Below are 23248 nucleotides of genomic sequence, written 5' to 3'. Positions count from 1 at the left end.
AAACCCGTGCTTACCCTTAGGATGTGCTAAGGACTATGGCCTATAGGACACATCCTGTACAGAGCAGTGTATGTCACAGCAACTAACGTGTACTATTCTTCCAAACAAACGAAAGTGAGGGGGGAAAGGAGAGCTTCAGGATCATGGAGGATATTACAATGAGGCAGAAAAACGTCATAAGAAACAATGTAAAGTATAACTAAAGGCAAAACTTTTTTTTTTTTTTAGTTTTGGGTAGAGTGGAGAGGGATTAGAGTGCTTGTCAGTTTTTATTGCTGTCTGTGCCACAGTTGAGGAGACTCATCCTCTATTTGTCCTGTTTTCCATTATCATTGAAAGTGAACATAAAAGAAAATCCCAAATTTTGGGTTGTCCCCAGAAAAGTAATAGAGGAGACAGAGGACAAAACCAGCTCCACCCCCCAAAAAAAAATGATTTGCCAAATGTGAAGGAGGGGGGCATAGAGGAAGACCATAATTTCCTCTATTGAGTGAAGTAGTGGATGTGTGTGATTTATTTTTGGACAATAAGAATATTGTATAGGGTCACTTAAAGTATGGTTAAGTAAGGGATAAAAGTGTATGTCTGGGAAAATGTCCCCATTGAAAGTGGAACAAATGGGGTCAAAAACATCTAGGCCGTCGATATGAGTGCAAAACGGCCCTATTAGGCCAGGGAGCCACCGCAACCGGGTCAACTGTCACTACAAAAAGAAAGGGGTGAGGAAATAATAGGATATAACCTCAGAAAGGTTGCATAAAGGGAGGCTCAACTCTGGTATTAATTTGAAAAATTTAAAAAATCTTTATTGGTGGATAAAATAGAATAATTACAAAAAATGAGAACCATAGACCACAAATGTGGTGAATGATTCAGACCAATCAGGACCCAGACAGACTAACAAATAACAGACAACATTAAAACACAGACACACACGCCACAAGTCCCACCCGAACCCATGAACCAGGTTAGCATACCATCCAATGAATGAGAGTGGTTAGTCAGTTACTGACTTAAGTCACTGCTAGCTAAACATTGGACAGATGCAGGCATGCCAATTGCCAGACATGGGAGTAAGTCACACATGTGCAAGTCACAAGCAAGTCTCAAGTCTTAACCTTCAAGTCCCAAGTTACTGTGGCAGAAAGCAAGCAAGTCAAGTCGAGTCCCTGCTAGAAGACAAGCAAGTCAAGTCATTTATTTTGGTCAAGTCACAAATCAAGTCAAAATACTGATCTACCCCAATTTTCACCTTTAAATCAGTTAAAAGTCAGTGGTCAGGAAAAGTTTTGTTTTATTGTCAACATTAACAAAACTGCTTAGTGCTTTTTTCCTGGCATATTAAAGAAACACTTTGCCCAAACAGCTCAAAATCCTTCGTCCAGTCATGTTTCAACACAGTCACTGAAAAACATGTTAAGTATTTCCATTGTTAAACATCCAGTGTCCTAAAAATCAGAAAACACTGAGGTGTTTTAAGTGACTGTGGTGTCAGAAACATAACAGGTACATTAATTTTGCTTTAACACATCTTGAGAAAATGCAAATATTTAATAACTTAAAAGAATAAAGTCATTTGGAGGCAAGTCAAGTCTCAAGTCATGAATACCGAGTCAAAGTCAAGTCGAGTCTTTTATTAATTTTAGTCAAGCAAGTCTCAAGTCCTCAAACTGGTGACTTAAGTCTGACTCAAGTCAAGTCATGTGACTCAAGTCCCCCACCTCTGCCAATTGCTATGAAAAATATATCCAGTGACACCTAATGAGGTGTACTAACAAAAAATGCAAAGATGTCAGTGGTGGGATTCAGCCGGTTCACACCGGTTCCATAGAACCGGTTACTAATTTTCTGCAAGTTCGCAGAACCGGCTGAATCCCTCTGCGCGTCTAAGGACGCGCAGTACAATTGAATGTCCCGCGCTCGGACAGCGCAGCCGCAGACGTGGCGGCCGGGGAGCGGAGCAGTGCGCCCCGGCCCCTGACCCGCCCATTCTGTGACAATAGCGAATGAGAATTCGCTATTGTCACACAGATCCTCCTCCTGGCCAATCAGGGAGTGGGTCCTCCCGCTTCCTGACCGGCCGAAAGGCAAACACCGTGCCATTGGACGAGGAGGAGGCGCCACGGGAGGACTGAGGAGGAGGAGACGCGGGGAGCCGGGGACTGAAGAGAAGCCACGAGACCGTCCGTGAGGTAAGTGCATGGGTCTCGCGGGGGGATCGCTGGCACTCTGCAATCATTGTGGGCAATGCTGTGGCTGGCACTCTGCAATCATTGTGGGCAATGCTGTGGCTGGCACTCTGCAATCATTGGGGGCAATGCTGTGGCTGGCACTCTGCAATCATTAGGGGCAATGCTGTGGCTGGCACTCTGCAATCATTGGGCATTGGGGGCAATGCTGTGGCTGGCACTCTGCAATCATTAGGGGCAATGCTGTGGCTGGCACTCTGCAATGATTGGGGGCAATGCTGTGGCTGGCACTCTGCAATGATTGGGGGCAATGCTGTGGAACTCTGCAATGATTGGGGGCAATGCTGTGGCTGGCACTCTGCAGTGATTGGGGGCAATGCTGTGGCTGGCACTCTGCAATGATTGGGAGCAATGCTGTGGCTGGCACTCTGCAATGATTGGGAGCAATGCTGTGGCTGGCACTCTGCAATGATTGGGAGCAATGCTGTGGCTGGCACTCTGCAATCATTAGGGGCAATGCTGTGGCTGGCACTCTGCAATCATTAGGGGCAATGCTGTGGCTGGCACTCTGCAATCATTGGGGGCAATGCTGTGGCTGGCACTCTGCAATGATTGGGGGCAATGCTGTGGAACTCTGCAATGATTGGGGGCAATGCTGTGGCTGGCACTCTGCAATGATTGGGGGCAATGCTGTGGCTGGCACTCTGCAATGATTGGGGGCAATGCTGTGGCTGGCACTCTGCAATGATTGGGGGCAATGCTGTGGTCACTGTGCATTGAAAGGGGGCACGCTGGTCACTGTGCATTGAAAGGGGGGCACGCTGGTCACTGTGCATTGAAAGGGGGGCACGCAGCGCTGGTCACTGTGCATTGAAAGGGGGCACACTGGTCTCTCTGCATTGAAAGGGGGGGATGCAGCGCTGGTCACTGTGCATTGAAAGGGGGGCATGCTGGTCTCTCTGCATTCAAAGGGGGGCACGCTGGTCACTGTGCATTCAAAGGGGGGCACGCTGGTCACTGTGCATTAAAAGGGGGCACGCTGGTCACTGTGCATTGAAAGGGGGCACGCTGGTCACTGTGCATTGAAAGGGGGCACGCTGGTCATTCTGCTGGGAAAGTCGGAACTGGTTACTAAAATTTTTGAATCCCACCACTGAAAGAGGTGTACACCATAGACATGGATCATACACTGCAAAAGTCCTCATTAAATGTGGTGGAACAAGACCATATGTCTGCTCAAAAATACTAGAAACTGATCCGTAGACAGTAGATATTGAGGATGGTCATTTGAGTCACCATTACGGGGGCTATAATACAGTGATGAAAAAGTGGTGGATACAGTACTAATGGTGGAGCGATTATTGAATGTAAAAAAACTCCCTGTAGATCAGAAGGCCAAATTGGAAACACCGAAATTGCAGGGGGCTTCAGAGGCAGTGGTTAAACATTGATAGTCCCTCGGGTACGTGGGGGGAGGGGGGACCAAACTGAGGAGGTGATGGATGTAAGCGGTGTATAAGCCACCCAGGGTCGTATATCAGGAGAGAGGTAGGTTTGGCTGGGCCCCAGTAAGTATATGCGGGCTTGGAGAATGTCTTTATACCGAATTCCAGGCAGTCATGGCATTAACCTCCCTCTATGCAAAGAAGAATGGTTAAGTAAGTACTGAGTGCAGAGGGAACCACTTCCATCATATATTTCCAGAAGGGTCCGTTGATGATCTTTGGGAAAGAATATTTCTTCAACCCAGCTTAGTTTGGCTGTGTTAGTAGTTGGACAGGTAATTATTGCTTGTTTGCTTTGCTTTTCTTTTGAAAATGGTGACAGAGAAGTCAGGTCTCCAAAGCTTGTCTGCCCTGAATGATGCTCTCTGCCTTGCTTAAATGATTGATATTAATGTACTTTAAAGATGCATTAGATGATACGTGCATTTAAGGCCTGGTTCACACCTATGCAGTTTGCTTTTAATCAGTTTATGCAGTACGTTTTTGTTTTTCACGTTTTTTTATGCTTTTTTTGGCCAATTTGTCGGGCAGATTAAAAATGCAAAATGCATCAAAAACACCTCAAAAGTATTCTCATTTGTTCCTTCCCCGGCTGCTGGCATAATACGTTACTGCCGGTATAATACGAACTGGACGCACAAAGTGGCTAGGCACTCCTTGAAGAGGAGGGGGATATAACATAGTAGAAGGGAGGGGGCTGTGCTGGGAAATTGTAGTGAAATATTCTAGCAAGTGCAGAGGTACATTGCAAGTAAATGAAAAAAATATTCTAAATTTTACAGAAAGTGAAAATGCTGCAAGGGTCTTGGAAATGATATAACTTTCTTTTTTTGTGCAGGTGGAATGGCAGGCCTTCAGTCGATGATGAGACAATTTCAACAAGGAGCTGCTGGCAACATGAAAGGAATGATGGGATTCAACAACATGTAACACAATGCCTTCATAACAATGGACATCTCACAACATATTTTCCATCAGTGGAGCATGTGTGAACTACTAGCCATTGAGCCAGGAGACCTGTGAAATAAAATGGATAAAGAGACTAAAATAATAACGTGGTCATTTTTTGAATGGCTCCCCAGTTTTTACTTCTGATCTGACTGATCATCCGGTTTTATGTTGCAAGTGATGCCTTGCTTCACAATAAATGACAGCGCAGATATACTGCTTTTAAAATACTTAATTTAAACAATAGATTGTTAGTCAATATTTACAGCCACAATGCCCTATTTATGCAAAAAAAGCTTCCAGATCGCTGGCAGTTTTGTGGAAATTCATGTACTGGAAAAATAAATTTCTTTATGGTTATAGTACTACTGTTATGGGATTTTCTTTTTACCGAACTCTTCTTGATTAAAGTTTACAATACATTGGTATCAGAAATGGAATTGTGTTAGACCTCTAATGAGACTTTGTCGGCAAGCAAAATAATCTATAAACATATTTATTAAAAAAAAAAAATAGTTTCTTAATTCATAACATAGCCTAAAAATCACCACTTCAAATAGTGGCATCTGTTAAAAGAAATTTGTGTACATTTACAAAGAATACAGAGGACTAATATTAGAGTTATACTTGACAGACAGTGGTACAGCCAGCAGTTGTCCGCTAACTGTGATGACACCTTCACAGTGCGCTTCAACTGGAGCTATCCAATGTGTATATAGCTTCAAATGTATTAAAAAAAATGTTCTTCATCGGAAGTACCACACTACAAGGTAATACCATTGTCATCAGTACATACGTATTTGAACATAGTCAACAATATCCTTAGGCACATTTATCTGTACCAACTTACATCATATAAAGCTGTAGTTCCACCTGTGATCCTAGCAATTACCCATTGACGAGCACATCATGGGGTATATGTGGGAGAGAGACTGAGCCCAAATGTAGCAAAGCCCAATGGAAACCAATCTAAAATATGGACTGTGGGGGGCCACAGCCAGTTAATATCTTCCAAGCCAAAGGGAGGAAAAGAAAAAAGGATAATATGAGAACAGGGTATATGGCCCAGATAACACTACCTTATAGGGATAATGGGGTGGCTACTCAGGGTTCCCCTACCTCTATCCCTTCTTTTTCTACTCTAACCCACATATCTTTCTCAGCCTCTCGTTTACATTCATACTCCTACTGAATCGCCAACCTTCACTTTCTTAATACCCAAAACTCCCTCCAAATTCATACAATCTAAACAGACAAAGTAAACCTCTCCTTCAAAGACCCCCATCCTCATACCCCCCCAAAACTCATAGGTCCTCCCATACACTATCTCCATACTCATGCAACCTTGGCACAAAGAACAATCTCTCCTTGGAGGACTCCCCCATACTCACACACCCATATCTATCCTTATAGTTGCCTGTACCCCCACCAAATCAAAAGTCCTCCTATAAGGGTAGGGGTCATCCCCTCCTCTAGTAACCCTGCTATAATTAAATATGGCCACATATAAAGGGGCTGAACTAAAACATTAATGTGCAATGGCTCACCCTTCCCACAAAGCAATATTGCACATCTATCAATATAGACTTGCCATTCACTTGCATGTGGGAAAAAGTCTCCATTCTGGCCCAGCGTACTTCCGGTGTGGTGGCACCAACAGGAAATCAGGAGTAGTCATCACTGAAGACAGCCACCTGCACATTATCTCGCTGCAAGCACTGCCTGGTGGCCAAAAGGGCAAAGGATACAATACATTCGAATTTGGTATAAATATAGAGGTCTTCTCCAAAAGCTGTTGGGTGGACAAAGAAAATATTAATTTTTTTTTATTTTTAGACTTTTATGTGATTGTAAGCTTAAGTGGGCATTACAACACAGAGAGGTTTACCCACTAAAGGCAAATATACCATGCAATAGAAGTGCAGTTGTTCTAGATCGGAGGGAAAGCTCTGCTGTTTTCTATCATCCAGTCATGTGCAAGCAAAAATTCAGTTTTCTATTTTCCCTAGATGTTCCCCTCAGAACTAAAGTAACTGCACTTGCAGTGCACAGACTATTTATCTTTGGTAAATCAAGCCCAATGTCAGTATGTTTAAGCAGTCCTATACTTTGAGACTCACTTCGCACATTCAGGACACAGTAACAGAATCTCTTTAAACCCCTGACTCACTTGTACTTGCCTTACCCTTCTGCTCCCTTAGAACTACCACTAAATACCTGGTGTTCCTGACAATGGAGGAACGTGACCATCTCCATTGATCTCCATCCCCTAAAAGGCAATATGGCGGAATTGGCACAATTTATTATAGTAAGGCGGTTAGTAAAGAGGTCGGCATTAAACTAGTTTACAACTGAATTGTTAAATTCTTACCATGAGCTGTGATGGCGACTGTATTTGTTTAACCACTTGCCGACCGCAATATGTGTATATACATTGTGGTTTACCGGAATAATGGCTGAAGATATCAGCTATAAATGGGAAGGCGGAGCCTGGAGTTGTGGGTGGGGAGGAGCCTCCTATTTTATTTTTTTAATCGGTGTATTATTTAAAAAAAAATTGCTTTTGAAAAACCACTGCGCAACTATCTTGTGACATAGCAAATTGGAACGATTGCAATGTATGGTGTTACAAGTAATTTTCTATCAAATAAAACTTGTAAACAAAAAGTGCCAGAGAAAGCCTGGTCTTCAAATGGTTTAAAGGGGATGTATAGGCTTTTAAAAAAAAAAAAAAAAAAATCCATCCATATTCTCCTCCATGCTGCAACATCTGTCCTACGTTGGCTCTAAGACCATGATAGCTCCATTCCCAGTCCACTCTCAGTGGAAAGTAGTGACTGTCAGTTACCACTCTCCGCTCTGCCCCTCCTGCATTCACGGGAGTGCCAGGCTGGTGAGGGGGTTGGCAGAGCTGGCTCCTGCTCTCAGCCGTTTGCTGAAAGGTGGGGCTAGCTTTCAATTAGGCAGCAGGTGGATTCCATACACTATTTTCTGGATTCCTCCCAAGCCTGCTGCAGCTCTGCTCCATCAGCTGATAGTGGGCAATTGCTGCTATTAGCTGACTCTAGGTCACAAGTGGACAGATTTAAATGTAGTCCTGTGACCCAAAAGAGAATTATAGCCCAAAAAAGCTTTGGCTATACTTCTCTGCTAATTTAAAAGTACATGAAACCAGGGCTGGCGCATAAAATTGTGCTGCCTGGGTCCAAGGATGAATCCCCCCCCCCCCCCCTGAAAAAAAATCACGCCCCCACATGCATTATTTTATATCATGATAAACTAAAATTACATTTATCAGGAAGTCAGATTTAAATGCAACAGCACCTTGTCTAAATGCAAAATTATTTGACATACCACCATGTTATTGCTCCCCCATCGTGGCACCCTAGGACGCAGTGTGTGTCAGCACAGTGGGCGCCCCCACCCCTTTAGGGCCCGTGTGCAGTGAACACCCATGGATGATATGCCACTTGGATAGGGAAGTATAGGGGCAGGCTAGGGTAGTATAATGGCAAGCTAGGACTGTATAAAGATTTTTGAGCATGACCGGTTATGCAACATTTGGCCATCCAGCAGCCACTACTACAAAAAATGATGGACACCCTTTCTGTCCTGTCACACAAAACTAACTTATTACCTCTCTGTTGCTCTCTCCCAGTGCTCCCACTGTCTTCAGTGCCTAGTCAGAGCAGAAGAAGGCTGGCCGGGCTGGGCCTGGGCCAGCCTAGAGGCTGACCGCACCCCCTCCTCCAGTTCCACCCAATAGAAATGCAAGCCTCGCAAGCTGTGGCCAAATATTGGCTGCTGGCAGAGCTGGTGGGGAAGGGATCTTTTAATGCTCTCTGTCACCTGTGGGTACCCCACCCCTGGCAGCACACACCTGAGCTCTTCATGTGTGTTTGGGTGTTTAACAGCTAATGTTAGACTGTGCAAGCACCCTTGCTCCCAAAAAACTATGAGTATGCCTGTTGTGGGCAGCAGAGCAGCTTTTTTAAAGGACAGCGGAGTGGCCACTCCTGGATGACACACACAGCTGCTGAAAAAAAATATTGGGCGGCAAAGCCAATGAACCCAGCCGGACCCATGGTAGGGCTGGCACTGCATGAAATGCACATACATACATCTTACATTTCAGTCCCATCACATACAGTTCACTGTATTCTAGCATCTTTACATTCTCTTTCTGCTTTTGTTCTGGAAATGTTACTTGTGTACTTTTGACCTTTTAATAATAAGGGGCTGGGCAGGGTGAATGAGGGCAATGTGTAGTTTTGTCAGTGTAGCAATCATACCACTTGACTAATTTGCATAGCTGAGGGGTAGCAACATCTCTACTATGAATAGGGAGGGTTTTCTAGGGGTTTTTGGCATTTAGCTAATAGGCCATTTGGACCTTTGGCAGCACACAATTAAAGTAAAGGTGCTCAAGTTCATTCCTGGGCTTGTTAATGATACTGTATGTAGATTTTACCCAAAACAGGGAGTTTACATACAGTATAAAGAGACACTTCCATCCATACTGTAAAAATAAAAATGGAGCACTTTTGCTGCCTTTAATGGGTCCATAACTCCCCTCCCCCAGGTTGAATATATGATATGTTTATTTCAAGGGTTTGAGCATAGCAAAACAAGTCAAAAGGCAATGATCGAAAATGTCGTAGTATAGACTGGTACATGAAAATATTACCAAATAATTTGGGAACCTCCCCCCTATTTGAGAGCAATCTTCTCAACTATTTTGTGGAATCTCCAATACATCTAGTCTCCCTTTCAGTAGCGGAGCCAGAGGGCTAGCTGGGGTGCAATTGTCACCCCAGACGAAGTCCTTGCCACCCCGTTATTGTCTGAGACCCGCTCCTGATTGGCCAAAAGGCGAACGCATGCCATTGGCCGAGCCGCTGAGGAGGAGGCAAGAGGATTCGAGGAGAAGCGGCGGCTGCAGGTAAGGTAAGTCTCTCTGCATTGATGGGGGCATAGCACGCTGGTCACTGCATTGATGGGGGCACGGCACGCTGCTCACTGCATTGATGCGGGCACGGCACGCTGGTCACTGCATTGATGGGGGCCCAGCACGCTGGTCACTGCATTGATGGGGGCACGGCACGCTGGTCACTGCATTGAAGGGGGCATGGCACGCTGGTCACTGCATTGAAGGGGGCATGGCACGCTGGTCACCGCATTGAAAGGGACACTTTGTATATTGACCCCCCAAAATAATACCTTGCCACCCCTTTTTTAAAAGTCTAGCTCCGCCACTGCTCCATTTGGCCTACAGCTGCGGTCCTCACTTATGCTTATAGGTCGCCACAGTGCCAGCCATATAGCCACCAGAGAGCCATGAGTCATACAACTTTTATCTGGTAGATTAGACATAGAGATCATTTGGATATTAAAAGCATAGGCATGATTTTACTGCAAATGACTTATATACTGTATGTACAGCACAATCATAAAAATTAATATTTGTATATGTTTTGTATATGTTATATATTTTGTATTTATTGGTATATTTTGTATATGTCTTAGTTTAGAAAGAATGAAGCCATTAAGGGCCCTTTCACATGGGCTTTCTGATCAGGAACGCCTGTCAGTTATTTCAGGCGGACCTGATCGGACCCTCCATTCACCCCTATGGCGCGGTGAATGTCAGCAGTGACATGTCCGCTGACTCCGGCCACTATTCATTCGGATCCTGTCTGCCAAATCCAGATGGATGATGACCCTATTTTCCATCCATCTGGAGAATCGGATATCCCCATAGAGGAGAGCAGAACTCTGACAGGTCTGTCTCAGCACGGATCTGTCAGAACAGGTCAGAAAATCCTTTACAGCCGAAGAAACTGCCACCTTGACCTCTGTAGATCTACAGTTGCCATGGTGCTGCACTTGTGATCAGATATGACACCAGCCATTTCATGGTTTGACAGTTTGGTTGAGAGTAAAATGAAATGTTAAAGTTATCATTTACATGGCATGCCTTGAATGTAAATGTTTTAAAAAGCAGTTAAATTATTGGGTTTAGTTTTGTTTTAAGTGCAGTTGACACCACAATTCCTGCGTTATTGCAAAGGAATATACTGTAGACGTGTTATTGATGCATTTTCAGTGCATTTGTTATTTTTTTGTTTTTTATTTTGATACTTAAAAAACCTCTGGACAATGTTAATTTAGTGTGTATTTGGTGCCTTTACATGTATTTTCAGGTGCGTTTTCCAAGGGTTTTGCTGGGTTCCAGATGTGTTCTATACAGAAAATCCGCACAGGTATAAACTAGGGCCCTTGGAATACATGGAAAATGCTGCACATGCATTTTTGATGCAGATTAAAAAAGGCACTGGACTACATCTGATGTGAACCAGCCTTCATTCCCTTTATTTAGAAGCTTGCATAGAGTATATAAAAGATAAAGCGGAAAATTACCTATCAAATACATAATTTTCCTTTCCTGATGGACTCCATGGCAGCATATATATGGGTTAGCCCCGCCTCCTCTCCCACCCTATAGGACCCCACTCCCATAAATTTTGCTCAGTGCTAGGGGCTGCATTCCATGACTAGCATACTCCAGCAGATGGGAAGGAACTCCTGCTGCCATGGAGTCCATCAGGAAATGAAAATTATGGTAAGTATTTGATAGGAAATTTTCAGTTTTCCTGACATATATGTTTACGTATGGGAAATAACTAGCCACACACACCCAGATGGGCAAATGCTGGTAAAAAAAAAAAAAAGGTTTAATTTGCACCATCAACAGACAGTATTCGCAAACCAAAGTTAACAGAAGACAAAGAGGCAGCTTCAATACAGTAATGGGCCATAAAAGTGTTATTGAAGACCACAAAGCCACTCTGCAGATCATTTCAGGGACAATGTGCTGAGAGGCTGCCTGTTCTGTTCTCACTACACGTATGCCCCAGGCGTGTGCAGCTCAACATACAGCTAAACCTATAATCCTACAATAACCAGTCCTTTTGTAACTTAAGGCTTTATTCCAGTGGAGAATCATGATCACATGAAGCAGGTTACAAGTCAGATGGATAAGCAAATAGGATTGTGAATATGAGAGAGGACTGATCAGATAGGATTAAGAATATGGTGAAACTGGAAATAAACAGACAAAGCATACAGTCAGTATACAAACATTAACAAACATATGCATTGAGTATATAACTGACAGTTCTGAGCATACCAGCGATGCTTCAAAAGGGGTTCAGGAATCTTCCCACAGGAACCTCATATACTGTCTTCTCTTTCCTGAGGTAAATCTAAACTGGAGATTCTCCTCAGAGAGGGGAGGAACTAATCCAGCAATAGAAAACAGGAAGTACCATAAAGTGCTGTATAACAGTCTATGTCACAGTGGCATCTTGTGGACAAGATTGGTAATACAAGTTCCAATGGAATTAATTACTTCCAAGCTGAAGGCATGACACTCCCCGTCTGGTATCATCAGATACCACTATTTATTCCTCAGATGATAACAACAAGATCGGTTCAGAAACTGGTCTGAGGAACAACTTGGTCTCCTTGTTTCTCTGGGTCTTGACTTCCACTTGACGTGACACAATCAAGTGAGCGATGTGGTGGTGACCAGGAACTATTAGAGGGTTTCGCTCATCTGAATCTAGGTTGGCTTGTCTTAGACGACCACCTACCCTAAGTAGTCCATTTTGATCAAGGAATGGGTTGAGTTTCCTCAGGGCACTGTGTCTAGGGATATGTTTTCCGTTCAAGGTACAGTCAATCTCCTTAGCATATGCTTCATGCTGTACAGTGCGGATGATAAGATCCTGAGACTGCTGTAGCTCTAGTGCTGAACTGATCCTTTGGCAATGGTGCCATCCCTTGCGGTCACAGCTGTTTGAGTCACCTTTAAAGGAGCGAGCTATATGGATAAGACAAGAAATAGCTCGAACAAGTGTCTTCCACTTTGAGAATCTGGTAAATCTGTCAGATTTAAGCTGTCAGTCTGAAGTTGCAGTATGAAATGTTGAGATCTCAGGGCGGATGTCAGTATCTGAGTCTGGATCTACCAGTTCAATAGTGTCACTTTTAGGAAAGGTTTGTTCTGCATCGTACAAGAATGCAGGTCCTGTAAACCATGTTGTGTCTTTAAGGTTACATGCAGCAACAGCTCTTGTAGCATGGTCTGCAGGGTTGTAGTCAGTAGGTACATAGTGCCATTGTGTTGGACTGGTGGTTCTCCTAATCCTCAACACTCTGTTGTTGACATAAACGTAGAAACGTCTGGTCTCATTGTAGATGTAGCCTAGAACTACTTTGCTGTCTGTGTAGAGTTGAACATCCTTGAGGTCAATGTCCATCTCTGAGGTTATTAGCTCTGCTAGTTCAACAGCTAGTACTGCAGCACAAAGTTCTAGCCTAGGTATAGTATGCTCGGGGTGTGGAGCAAGCTTTGCTTTGCCCATGATGAATCCTATGTGGCATCGTGCTGTAGTGTTAACAGTCCTTAGGTAGGCTACAGCAGCTATTGCCTTCACAGAAGCATCACAGAATATGCAAAGGTATTGACTCTGTATCTCTGTAGAAGGTACAGGAGCATATGGGCGTGAAACATGGAGATCAGATAAGACTGATAGAGAGTCCCTCCACTCTACCCAAGAGTTCCTCTTATCAAGGGGTAGTGGGGCATCCCAGTCGGATGTTTCACGAATCAAGTCTCTAAGTAAGGCTTTGCCTTGAATTGTAACAGGTGCCGCAAATCCTAATGGATCGTACAGGCTATTGATTGTAGACAAGACACCTCTGCGAGTGAAGGGTCTTTCTTCTCCATTTACTTGGAAGGCAAAGGAATCAGATTTCAAGTCCCAAAGTAGACCTAGACTGCACAGTACAGGTAAAGAGTCTGTACCCAGATCTAAGTCCTTTAGATCACTGGAATGGTCTTGAGCGGGGAAAGCTTCCATTACCTCTTTGCTGTTAGAAGCAATCTTGTGAAGCCTGAGATTGGAGCAAGCGAGCATTTCCTGCGCTCTTTTAAGAAGACAGATTGCAGACTCACTGGAAGGTAAGGATTTTAAACAGTCATCCACATAAAAGTCTTTCTCTACTAATTGTCTTGCATCTGAGCCAAACTCAAGTTCGCCTTCTTGGGCGGAATGTCTGAGTCCGTAGATAGCGACTGCAGGTGAAGGGCTATTGCCAAAGATGTGTACCCTCATGCGATACTCTGAGATACCTTTTGAAGGATCATTGTCTTGGAACCAAAGGAACCTTAGGAATTTCCTGTCTTCCTCTCTGACCAAGAAACAATGGAACATCTGCTGGATGTCGGCTATGAAGGCAATAGAATCTTTGCGGAAGCGTAAGAGCACTCCCAGGAGTTTGTTGTTAAGGTCTGGGCCTGTCAAGAGGACATCGTTTAAGGAGATACCCTTGTATTTGGCACTAGAGTCAAACACTACTCTAATTTGACCTGGCTTTTTAGGTTGGTACACTCCGAATATAGGGAGATACCAACACTCTTCAGAGTCTTTAGGGGTGGGAGCCACCTCGGCATGACCGTTCTCAAAGATCTTCCCCATGAAAGAAAAGAAATGTTCCCTCATCTCTGGCTTTCTTTGTAAATTATGTCTAAGGGAAGCAAAACGTTGTAGCGCTTGTTCTTTGTTGTTGGGTAAGCGTTGTCTCTGTGGTGTGGTCTGAAGGGAAGAGGTGCGACCCAGCTGTTTGTGCTGTCTTTGACTAGACCTTGCTCCATTAATTCTAAGAAGAGTTTGTCTTCGATAGACATTGCCACACGATTGTCATCTTTGGTTCTCTGAAAGACTGTTCACCCTAAATGGTCTTGGTCACTGTCACAGGCAAAGTTGTCACTAGTGAGGCTTGTGAAGGGACAAGATGAGTGGGTGGCGTAGGCTGATTCCTTAACAAGGAAATGGTTGTGGCATGGCTGGAAAAGAGAGGGACGTCCATTCTCTAGGGTATTTGTGAGCATGCTGCTAATGGAGTTAGGTTTGTGCACGCTTCCTAGACAGACATCTCCTATGATGACCCATCCGAGGTCTAACTTCTGAGCATAAGGAGCGTTATTGGGACCATTAATTTGAGCTCTTGATTTGTGGGCTTGTAAGATATCTCTCCCGAGGAGTAGGATAATCTGAGCCTGAGGATCAAGTTCTGGTATCAGATGTGCTATGCGTTTCAAGTGTGGGTGATTAGGCGCTACATCTGGTGTAGGAATTTCAGATCTGTGATCAGGGATCTGATTGCATTCGATAAGAGTTGGCAAAGACAAGCGAGATCGCCCGTCGATGGACTCGATCTGGTAGCCAGATGCTCTCCTACCAGCCGTCTCCACTATTCCTGCACAAGTTTTCAAGGAGTAGGGAATGCTGGGACCTTTAATGCCGAACATGTCAAAGAAAGTTGAGCTGGCTAATGACTTGTTACTTTGGTCATCCAGGATTACATAAAGCTTAATAGCTTTGTCTTTTTGGCCTGCTGGGTAGACTCTGACTAGGCAGATTTTGGAGCAGGACCCATGGCTCCTTTGCATATCTCTGTACATTGTGAAGTGACCTCTGGTGTAGTTGTGGTGGTGTGCTCCTCCTCCCCGCCGTGCTCACTAGTGCTGAGGGTGTGTTGTAAAGTCCATGGAGCTGGCCCAGGATGTAACCCTGTGTTGTGATCTGAGCTGTCACATTCTGTGCATTTCAAACTGACCTTACAGTCCTTGGCGAGATGAGATGTTGAAGAGCAGCACCTGTAGCAGATGTGATTCTCCTTGAGGAAGGCTTTGCGGTCCTGCAGGGTTTTCTCTCTGAAGGCTCTGCATTTTAGTAGAGGATGTGGCTTCCGATGCAAGGGACACTGCTTACCAGGATCTTGGACCTTTGTTTCTGAGTTTTGGAAATTTGCAGACCTGTGAAAGGAACCTGGAGGAGACACATTAGTTTTGTGTACTGCTACTGGAGGTTTGCGAGGATTAAGTCCCACAGGAGCAGCACACAACAGCGTAAAATCAAAACTTGGATCATTTCTAGTTTTAGCTTGCTGGCACACAAAGTCCACAAAAACAGAAAAAGGAGGGAATGGACCATCATGTTGTCTTTTATATCGGGATCCATGTGTAATCCACTGCTCTTGCAAGTTATAGGGTAACTTTAGCACAATGGGATTGACACCTCTGGCTGTGTCAAGGAATGCAAGTCCTTGTAAGTCTCCCTCGGATTTAGCTACTTGAAGTTCCATTAACAATTCACTTAACTCTCTAAGTTTATGGTAGGCTTTGCTAGGTATTCTGGGAAAGTTATCAAGTCTTTTGAATAATGCATTTTCTACTGCTTCTGCTGAACCATAACACTCATCAAGTCTATCCCAGATTGTTCTAAGACCAGTGTCTGGGTAGTTTATATTTATTGTCCTGATTCGCCTGGCATGTTCGGCAGACTCATTTCCAAGCCATTTGATCAGGAGATCTATCTCTTCGCTGCAAGATAGCCCTAAGTCTCTGATAGTGTTTTGAAAGGATGACCGCCAGGCTCTGTAGTTTTCAGGGCGGTCATTAAACTTTTCAAGTCCTTTGGTGACTAACTCGCGTCGTGCAAAGAACCTTGCAAAGTCTATGGTGGCTTGGTTAGCCTGTTGTGTGTTGTCATGGTAAGATGGCTGTGTGTAGTCATACCTTTTGCTGGCACCGAGCTGTCCGCTGATGTACCGTTCTGACTTGGGCGTTGGTTCTGGAGGGCGATTTGAAGGTGATTCTATTATCTCACCTATGGGGAGTCTGTCGTAGGAGACTCCCCATAGGAGAAATCCACTTTGCATGGATTTCTCCCATTTGCAGGCTTGAGGCTTGTCACTGACTTGCGGCGGTACCGTGGAGTGTCTTTGGCTTGTCTCTTTGATGTCATCTTTGACACTGCTTGTTTTAAAATGTTGATTGATGTAATCTGAAGTTTGTTGTAGAGAATTTGGAGTTTCAGCTGCTGGATCGAGAATGTTGCTGCGTCTGCTGCGTTCACTTCTCGGGTATACAGCTAATTCTAAGGCGTCTGCTTCAGCTACGGCTGCTGCTACTTCCTTCTCTACAGTCAGTTTCTCTAGGGCTACTTCTAGGAGGGCTTCCTCAGCCTCTAACTTCACTTTCTCCTGTTTAATCTGCATTTCTTGCTCAGCAAAGGCTGCTCGGGCCTTGGCGGCTTCAGCTTTCGCACGTGCTATGGCGAGTGCATTGCTTGAGGAGGAAGATCTAGAGGAGCCGGAAACTCGGGACCTTGTCTTGAGTGAGGATGTTTGGCTATGTGACATGATGCTTGCAGGAATGCTTGACTGTGTAGAGACTGCTGTATTGCATATGCAGATGACTGCGCTGGCAGAGTAGCAGGCCTCTGTATAGTCTCTGTCCTAAATCCCACTTGCTGGATAGCCGCTGTTTCACTGTTCTGTTCTCACTACACGTATGCCCCAGGCGTGTGCAGCTCAACATACAGCTAAACATATAATCCTACAATAACCAGTCCTTTTGTAACTTAAGGCTTTATTCCAGTGAAGAATCATGATCACATGAAGCAGGTTACAAGTCAGATGGATATGCAAATAGGATTGTGAATATGAGAGAGGACTGATCAGATAGGATTAAGAATATGGTGAAACTGGAAATAAACAGACAAAGCATACAGTCAGTATATAAACATTAACAAACATATGCATTGAGTATATAACTGACAGTTCTGAGCATACCAGCGATGCTTCAAAAGGGGTTCAGGAATCTTCCCACAGGAACCTCATATACTGTCTTCTCTTTCCTGAGGTAAATCTAAACTGGAGATTCTCCTCAGAGAGGGGAGGAACTAATCCAGCAATAGAAAACAGGAAGTACCATAAAGTGCTGTATAACAGTCTATGTCACAGTGGCATCTTGTGGACAAGATTGGTAATACAAGTTCCAATGGAATTAATTACTTCCAAGCTGAAGGCATGAGACTGCCCATGATGTAGATCCCTTTGGTTGAATGAGCAGTCACCGACTCCGAAGGCACCAAGCCCTTAGCTCTATAGGCCCACGGAATGGTCTAAACAATCCAAGCCACAATGGATCTTGGAGAGGCAAGCAAATACTTGTTCTTTCTATGGATGAGAATGAACAGATGGTCGGACTGTAGGAAGGGAGCTGTGGCTTCCAAATATAGTTTCAGGACCTTTCCCACATCTAGAGGATGAGCATTAGGGCTCTTGGGTGACCTAAATGTTGGCAGGACGATCTCTTGGTGTTCATTGAAAACAGAAGAAACCTTGGGGTTTGAACCCAGCATGTGAATCAGCACCACACGGTTGGGGAAGAACGTCAGAAACGGCTCCTTGCATCCCAGAGCGCTAATTTCAGAGACCTTTTTTGCCGAAGTGATGGCCACCAGGAAGGCAGTCTTTGGGAAAAGGTTTTTGGGGACATCCTAAAACATTTGATGCAAAAATGGCTTAATGTAGCTTAATGTGTAATAAACTCCCTAAATCTTAATCAATTGCCCTGAATATTTGCACTGCCTACATTTGTACCTTTCCTAATCTATCCTAGAAGTTTCATGCATTTTGGTCTTCTACTAGGCAAACTAGGGACATTAAGCTTGTTTTTTGGGGAGCTTAATGTGGCTTAACGTACAAAAAAGAGCTTAAATGTTAACCAATTTTCCCCAATCTTCACGCAATAGAAGACTATCTATGCAAACATATTCTGAACATTTCAGATCATTTGATAAATCATAACAAAAGTGCCCTGAGCAACCAGTGAATCCACATAGGATAGGAGAATCTGCCTTCTCTCTTCTGAACGTGGGAGGGTTGTGGGTATAAATCAGAGCATAGGAGGGCTGCTGAATGCCCAAGCATTATCAGAGGAGACCGCTTTGAAGGCCCAGTGGTCCCTGATCGAGGCTGCCCAGACGTGCAAAAAGTGGAGCAAGCGAGCGCCTACTACAGTCGTCTGGACAGGCCCAATATCAAAGGATTTAGTGGCTTCCCTGCCGCCTGAAGACGCTCCCTTTGAAAACTTCTGACCAGCCAACTGGTTTCTTTTCCAGGTCTTCCTGAATTCACGGCCAGGCCTATAGAGGCAGACTTCCCTTGCAAGATCCAAACTCTTCCTGCACTGAGCCCTCTTCCGGTTCAGTAGGCGTCGATCCTGGGGAAGAACCCGACCTGCCACCTGTGGCACGGGTGATGGCACTGTCTAGTTTATTGCTGAAAAGAGAGGAACCCTCAAAGGAGATCCTACACCATGCCTGTTTAGAGGCAGGATCGGGTAGCCAAGGACGCAGCCATAAGGCGCGCTTGGCCGTGACAGAAGAAACCCGAGCCACCAGCCGGATAATGTCAATAAAGGCCTCCCCTAGGAAAGCTGCCGCCAGCCTTAGTTCATGAACAGCTGAACCTCTGGCCACTTCTTTGGGGACACTTCTCAGGGCTGCATCCACATTATCTGTCCAAACCTTTATTGCTTTAGACATAGCCACAAGGGCCATGCCTGCCATAATATAGATCCTCTTGAGGTCAGTGTCAATTCGCCTGTTAAGGCCATCTTTGAAGGATGCCGAATCCTCTAGCAGAAGGGTGACATGCTTCACCAACCTCATCAAGGCTGCATCGACTATAGGAACCGACTCTAGATGTTTTAATTTGTTCACTCTTAAACGGATACATAGTTACATAGTTACATAGTAGGTGAGGTTGAATAAAGACAATAGTCCATCCAGTTCAACCTGTGTAGGTGTGGCTGTAATCATCTCACATAGCCCTTAATGTCCTGATCCTTGAGATGTAAGTCTAAGAGTCTTTTGAAAGCCACCATACTTCCCGCAGAAACCACCTCCACAATCTTGTAGCCCTAACAGTAAAGAACCCCCCTCGTTGCCTGAGGTTAAAACGCTTCTCCTCTAATCGCATTGTATGGCCTCGAGTCCTCATGCAATCCCTTCGAATGAACAGCTTTTTTTCTAAGCTGAGATCCCCATTAAGATATTTATAAATTGCTATCATGTCCCCCCTCAGACGTCTCTTCTCCAGGGAGAATAAATCGAGCGATTGCAGACGCTCTTCATAGTTAAGGTCCTCCAATCCCCTAATCAGTTTAGTTGCCCTTCCTTGGACTCTCTCCAGCTCCAACACATCCCTCCTGAGGACTGGCGACCAGAACTGGACAGAATACTCCAGATGCGGTCGGACCAGAATTTTATAAAGTGGAAGGATTATAGTCTTATCTCTGGAATACATCCCTTTTTTTATGCATGCTAATAATCTGCTGGCTTTGGCAGCTGCCGCTTGACATTGCATGCTGTTGCCTAATCTATCATCAACCAAGACTCCCAGATCCTTCTCCATTTTTGATTCCCCCAAGGGTTCCCCTCCTAACGTGTATTGTGTTTTTATGTTTTTAGTCCCCAAGTGCAAAACCTTACACTTCTCCACGTTAAACCTCATTTGCCATGTCGTTGCCCACTCCGTTATTTTGTCCAGGTCATTCTGTAGGATATCTGCTTCATGCTGTGCAGTTATTGCCCTGGCCAATTTTGTGTCATCTGCAAAAACTGATAACGAACTACTGATCCCGTCCTCAATGTTGTTTATGAATAAATTGAACAAGGTTGGTCCCAGGACTGAGCACTGGGGCACCCCACTTACTACCTCAGACCAGTCTGAGTATGCGCTGTTTATTACCACCCTTTGGATACGGCCTTTTAGCCAGTTTCGTATCCAAGAGCAAACCCTGCTGTCGATACCTGCAGACCTTATTTTATAAATTAAGCGCTTGTGGGGAACTGTATTAAACGCCTTAGCGAAATCCAAGTACACCACATCCACTGGTCTGCCCCTATCTAGCTCACAGCTCACCTCCTCGTAGAATGCTAAGAGATTGGTTTGACAAGAACGCCCATTTGTAAACCCGTGCTGATTACTGCTGATGATGTTGTTGTCTTTAGCAAACTCTACGATATAGTCCCTTATCATCCCCTCCAGTAGTTTACACACTACTGATGTCAAACTGACAGGCCTATAATTTCCAGGGATATGCCTCTGCCCCTTTTTGAATATTGGAATTACGTTAGCTTTCCTCCAATCCCCTGGTACATCTCCTGTCCTAATACTGTCAGCAAAGATCAGGAACAGTGGTCTAGATATAACCTTACTGAGTTCCTTGAGTACTCTCGGATGTACGCCATCCGGGCCTGGTGATTTGTTTGTGTTCAGTTTATCCAGCCTTTCCCTGATTTCACCCTCTGTTAGCCATAGTGGCAAGTCCTGTGTATTACTACTAACCATACAGTCATGGTCAGTGTACCCCTCCTTTTCCTGTGTAAAGACTGACGATAAAAAAGCATTCAGCACGGTTGCTTTTTCAGTGTCCTCTGTAACCATCCTCCCATCATTGTTAATTATGTGTGCAATATGCTCTGCCTTAGTTTTTTGCTGTTGATATATTTAAAGAATTTCTTTGGGTTTTTCTTACTATCCTCCGCTATTTGTCTCTCAAAGTTGATTTTGGCCATCTTGATTTCGTGTTTACTTTTCTTATTTGCCTCCTTCTATTGCTCGAAAGCCGATACTGTGCCCTCTGATTTATATTTCTTGAAGGCCAATTTTTTTCCCCTAATAAGTTTTTTGACGCTACGGTTTAGCCAGCCAGGTTTGGCTTTGTCTCTTCTAAATTTATTTCCCATAGGAATGCACTGCAAGATGCATTTGCTTAATATCTTCCTAAAGCATTCCCATTTATCCTCAGTGGTCAGTGATCCCAGGGTTTGGTCCCAGTTTACCCTTTCCATCAATGAGTTGTCATGGTCTTACCTTCTTGCTGTTCTCCTTCGTTTGACATGTGCTGGCGGCCATCTTGGTTTCTGGGTTTCTTGTAGCCTCCCACCCTGCGGCTCCTCCTTCCCACTGGGAGGAGCTGGATGCCTAGCTCATATATATAGGAGGTCTGTGGCTTCAGTTCCCTGCTTGTTCCTCCTGTGTTCACATGCTTCTAAGACTGCTGCTGCTACTGGTTCCTGTTCCTGGCTTCGTCTGACTACCCTGCTGGTTCCTGATCCTGGCTTCGTCTGACTACCCTGCTGGTTCCTGATCCTGGCTTCGTCTGACTACCCTGCTGGTTCCTGACCCCTGGCTTCGCAAAAGACTCTGCATCAGTTTCGCCATCCGTTTGGACTTTTGCTTTACAGCTTGTTTTTCAATAAAGCTTTCTTATTTTCACTTCTGTTGTTGTACGTCTGGTTCATGGTTCCGTGACATTAGGACCAAGCCATGAATTCTGACGGTACAGGGCCATCCTCGCTACCCACGCTGGTTGCCAGACTTGATCAGCAGGATCACCTGTTGGGTCGGTTCGCCGTGGCGTTGCAAACCCTGCTTGAACGCACGGTACCACAGGCCATGAATTCTGACGGTACAGGGCCATCCTCACTACCCTCGCTGGTTGCCAGACTTGATCAGCAGGATCTCCTGTTGGGTCAGTTCGCCGTGGCGTTGCAAACCCTGCTTGAACGCACGGCTCATTTCGCTCCCGTTGCCGATGGGTCGGTTGTCGCTCCTGGGCCCGCTCCTACTGCCGCTCCGGTTGTTGCGCCAGAGTCTACCCCGACACCTGTTGTTGCGCCTGCGGTGTTTCGGGGTATGTCCGGTTCTGCCCCCCTTCCACAGCGCTTTGGGGGAGAGCCAACTCAGTGCCGAGGTTTCCTTAACCAGGTGGGCATTTATTTCGAGTTGCTGCCACATGCCTTTCCTACTGAGAGATCAAAGGTGGGCTTCTTAATCTCGCTGCTCTCGGACAAGGCCTTGGCCTGGGCTAGCCCTTTATGGGAGAACAACAATCCGGTGGTTGCCGAGTTTTCCGGTTTTGTTGCTTCTCTTCGGAAGGTATTCGATGTGCCGGCTCGTGCTGCCTCTGCTGCGAAGCTCCTTATGTCCATCAGACAGGGTTCACGATCCGTAGCTGAATACGCCATTGAGTTTCGTACCCTGGCAGCAGAGGTGGGCTGGAATAATGAGGCTCTGGTCGCTGCTTTCTCTCATGGTCTCTCGGATGCCTTGAAGGATGAGGTTGCAGCTAAGGACCTACCAGTGGAGCTCGAGTCTCTTATTTCTTTCCTGATTTTGATTGACACCAGACTCAGGGAGAGACCTTCCTTTAAGGAGAGTCTGCGGAGGCCTCCTAACAGATTGGCGCCTACCTTTGTTGCCCACGCCTCCTGGGGATGACTTGTCTGGGGGTGAACCCATGCAGCTGGGGTTTGCTCGCCTGTCCGAGGGGGAGAGGGTACTCCGGAGACGCGAGGGCCGATGCATGTACTGTGGTCTCGGTGGGCATTTTCGGTTGGCATGTCCGAACCGTCCGGGAAACGCTCGCACCTGAGATCCTGTCGGGGGCAGATCTTGGGTGGAGTCTCCTCGTCCCCGGTTTCCCGTGTTGACAAACCACTGATCACTGTTGTCCTCTCCTGGGTCGGGGGCTCGGTGACGACCCAGGCGTTGGTGGACTCTGGTGCTGGTGGTTTGTTCATTGATAGTGTGTTCGCTGCCGCCAATTCCATTCCTCTGCAGGCTCGAGGTTCTCCTCTGGCTCTTGAGGCGATAGACGGCAGACCCCTTCTGCCG

At 45.3% G+C, this 23248-nt stretch overlaps 1 protein-coding gene across 1 annotated transcript in view; it reads left to right on the top strand.

Moving 5' to 3' along the window:
* The window catches only part of SRP54 (signal recognition particle 54), a 39704-nt gene extending 34704 nt beyond the window's left edge, over positions 1 to 5000 (top strand). The window contains exon 16 of the mRNA XM_082242856.1: positions 4533 to 5000. Within this exon, the coding sequence (XP_082098982.1) occupies positions 4533 to 4624 (92 nt within the window). The 3' untranslated portion in view covers positions 4625 to 5000. The remainder of the gene's footprint in view (positions 1 to 4532) is intronic.
* The last annotated feature ends 18248 nt before the right edge of the window (positions 5001 to 23248 follow it).

Source organism: Pelophylax lessonae (genome assembly GCF_965119305.1).
Source record: "Pelophylax lessonae genome assembly, chromosome: 13".
In the NCBI taxonomy this organism is placed as follows: Eukaryota; Metazoa; Chordata; class Amphibia; order Anura; family Ranidae; genus Pelophylax; species Pelophylax lessonae.
The sequence above is the reverse complement of the archived record's forward strand: the minus strand, read 5'-3'. Positions and strand labels throughout refer to the sequence as shown.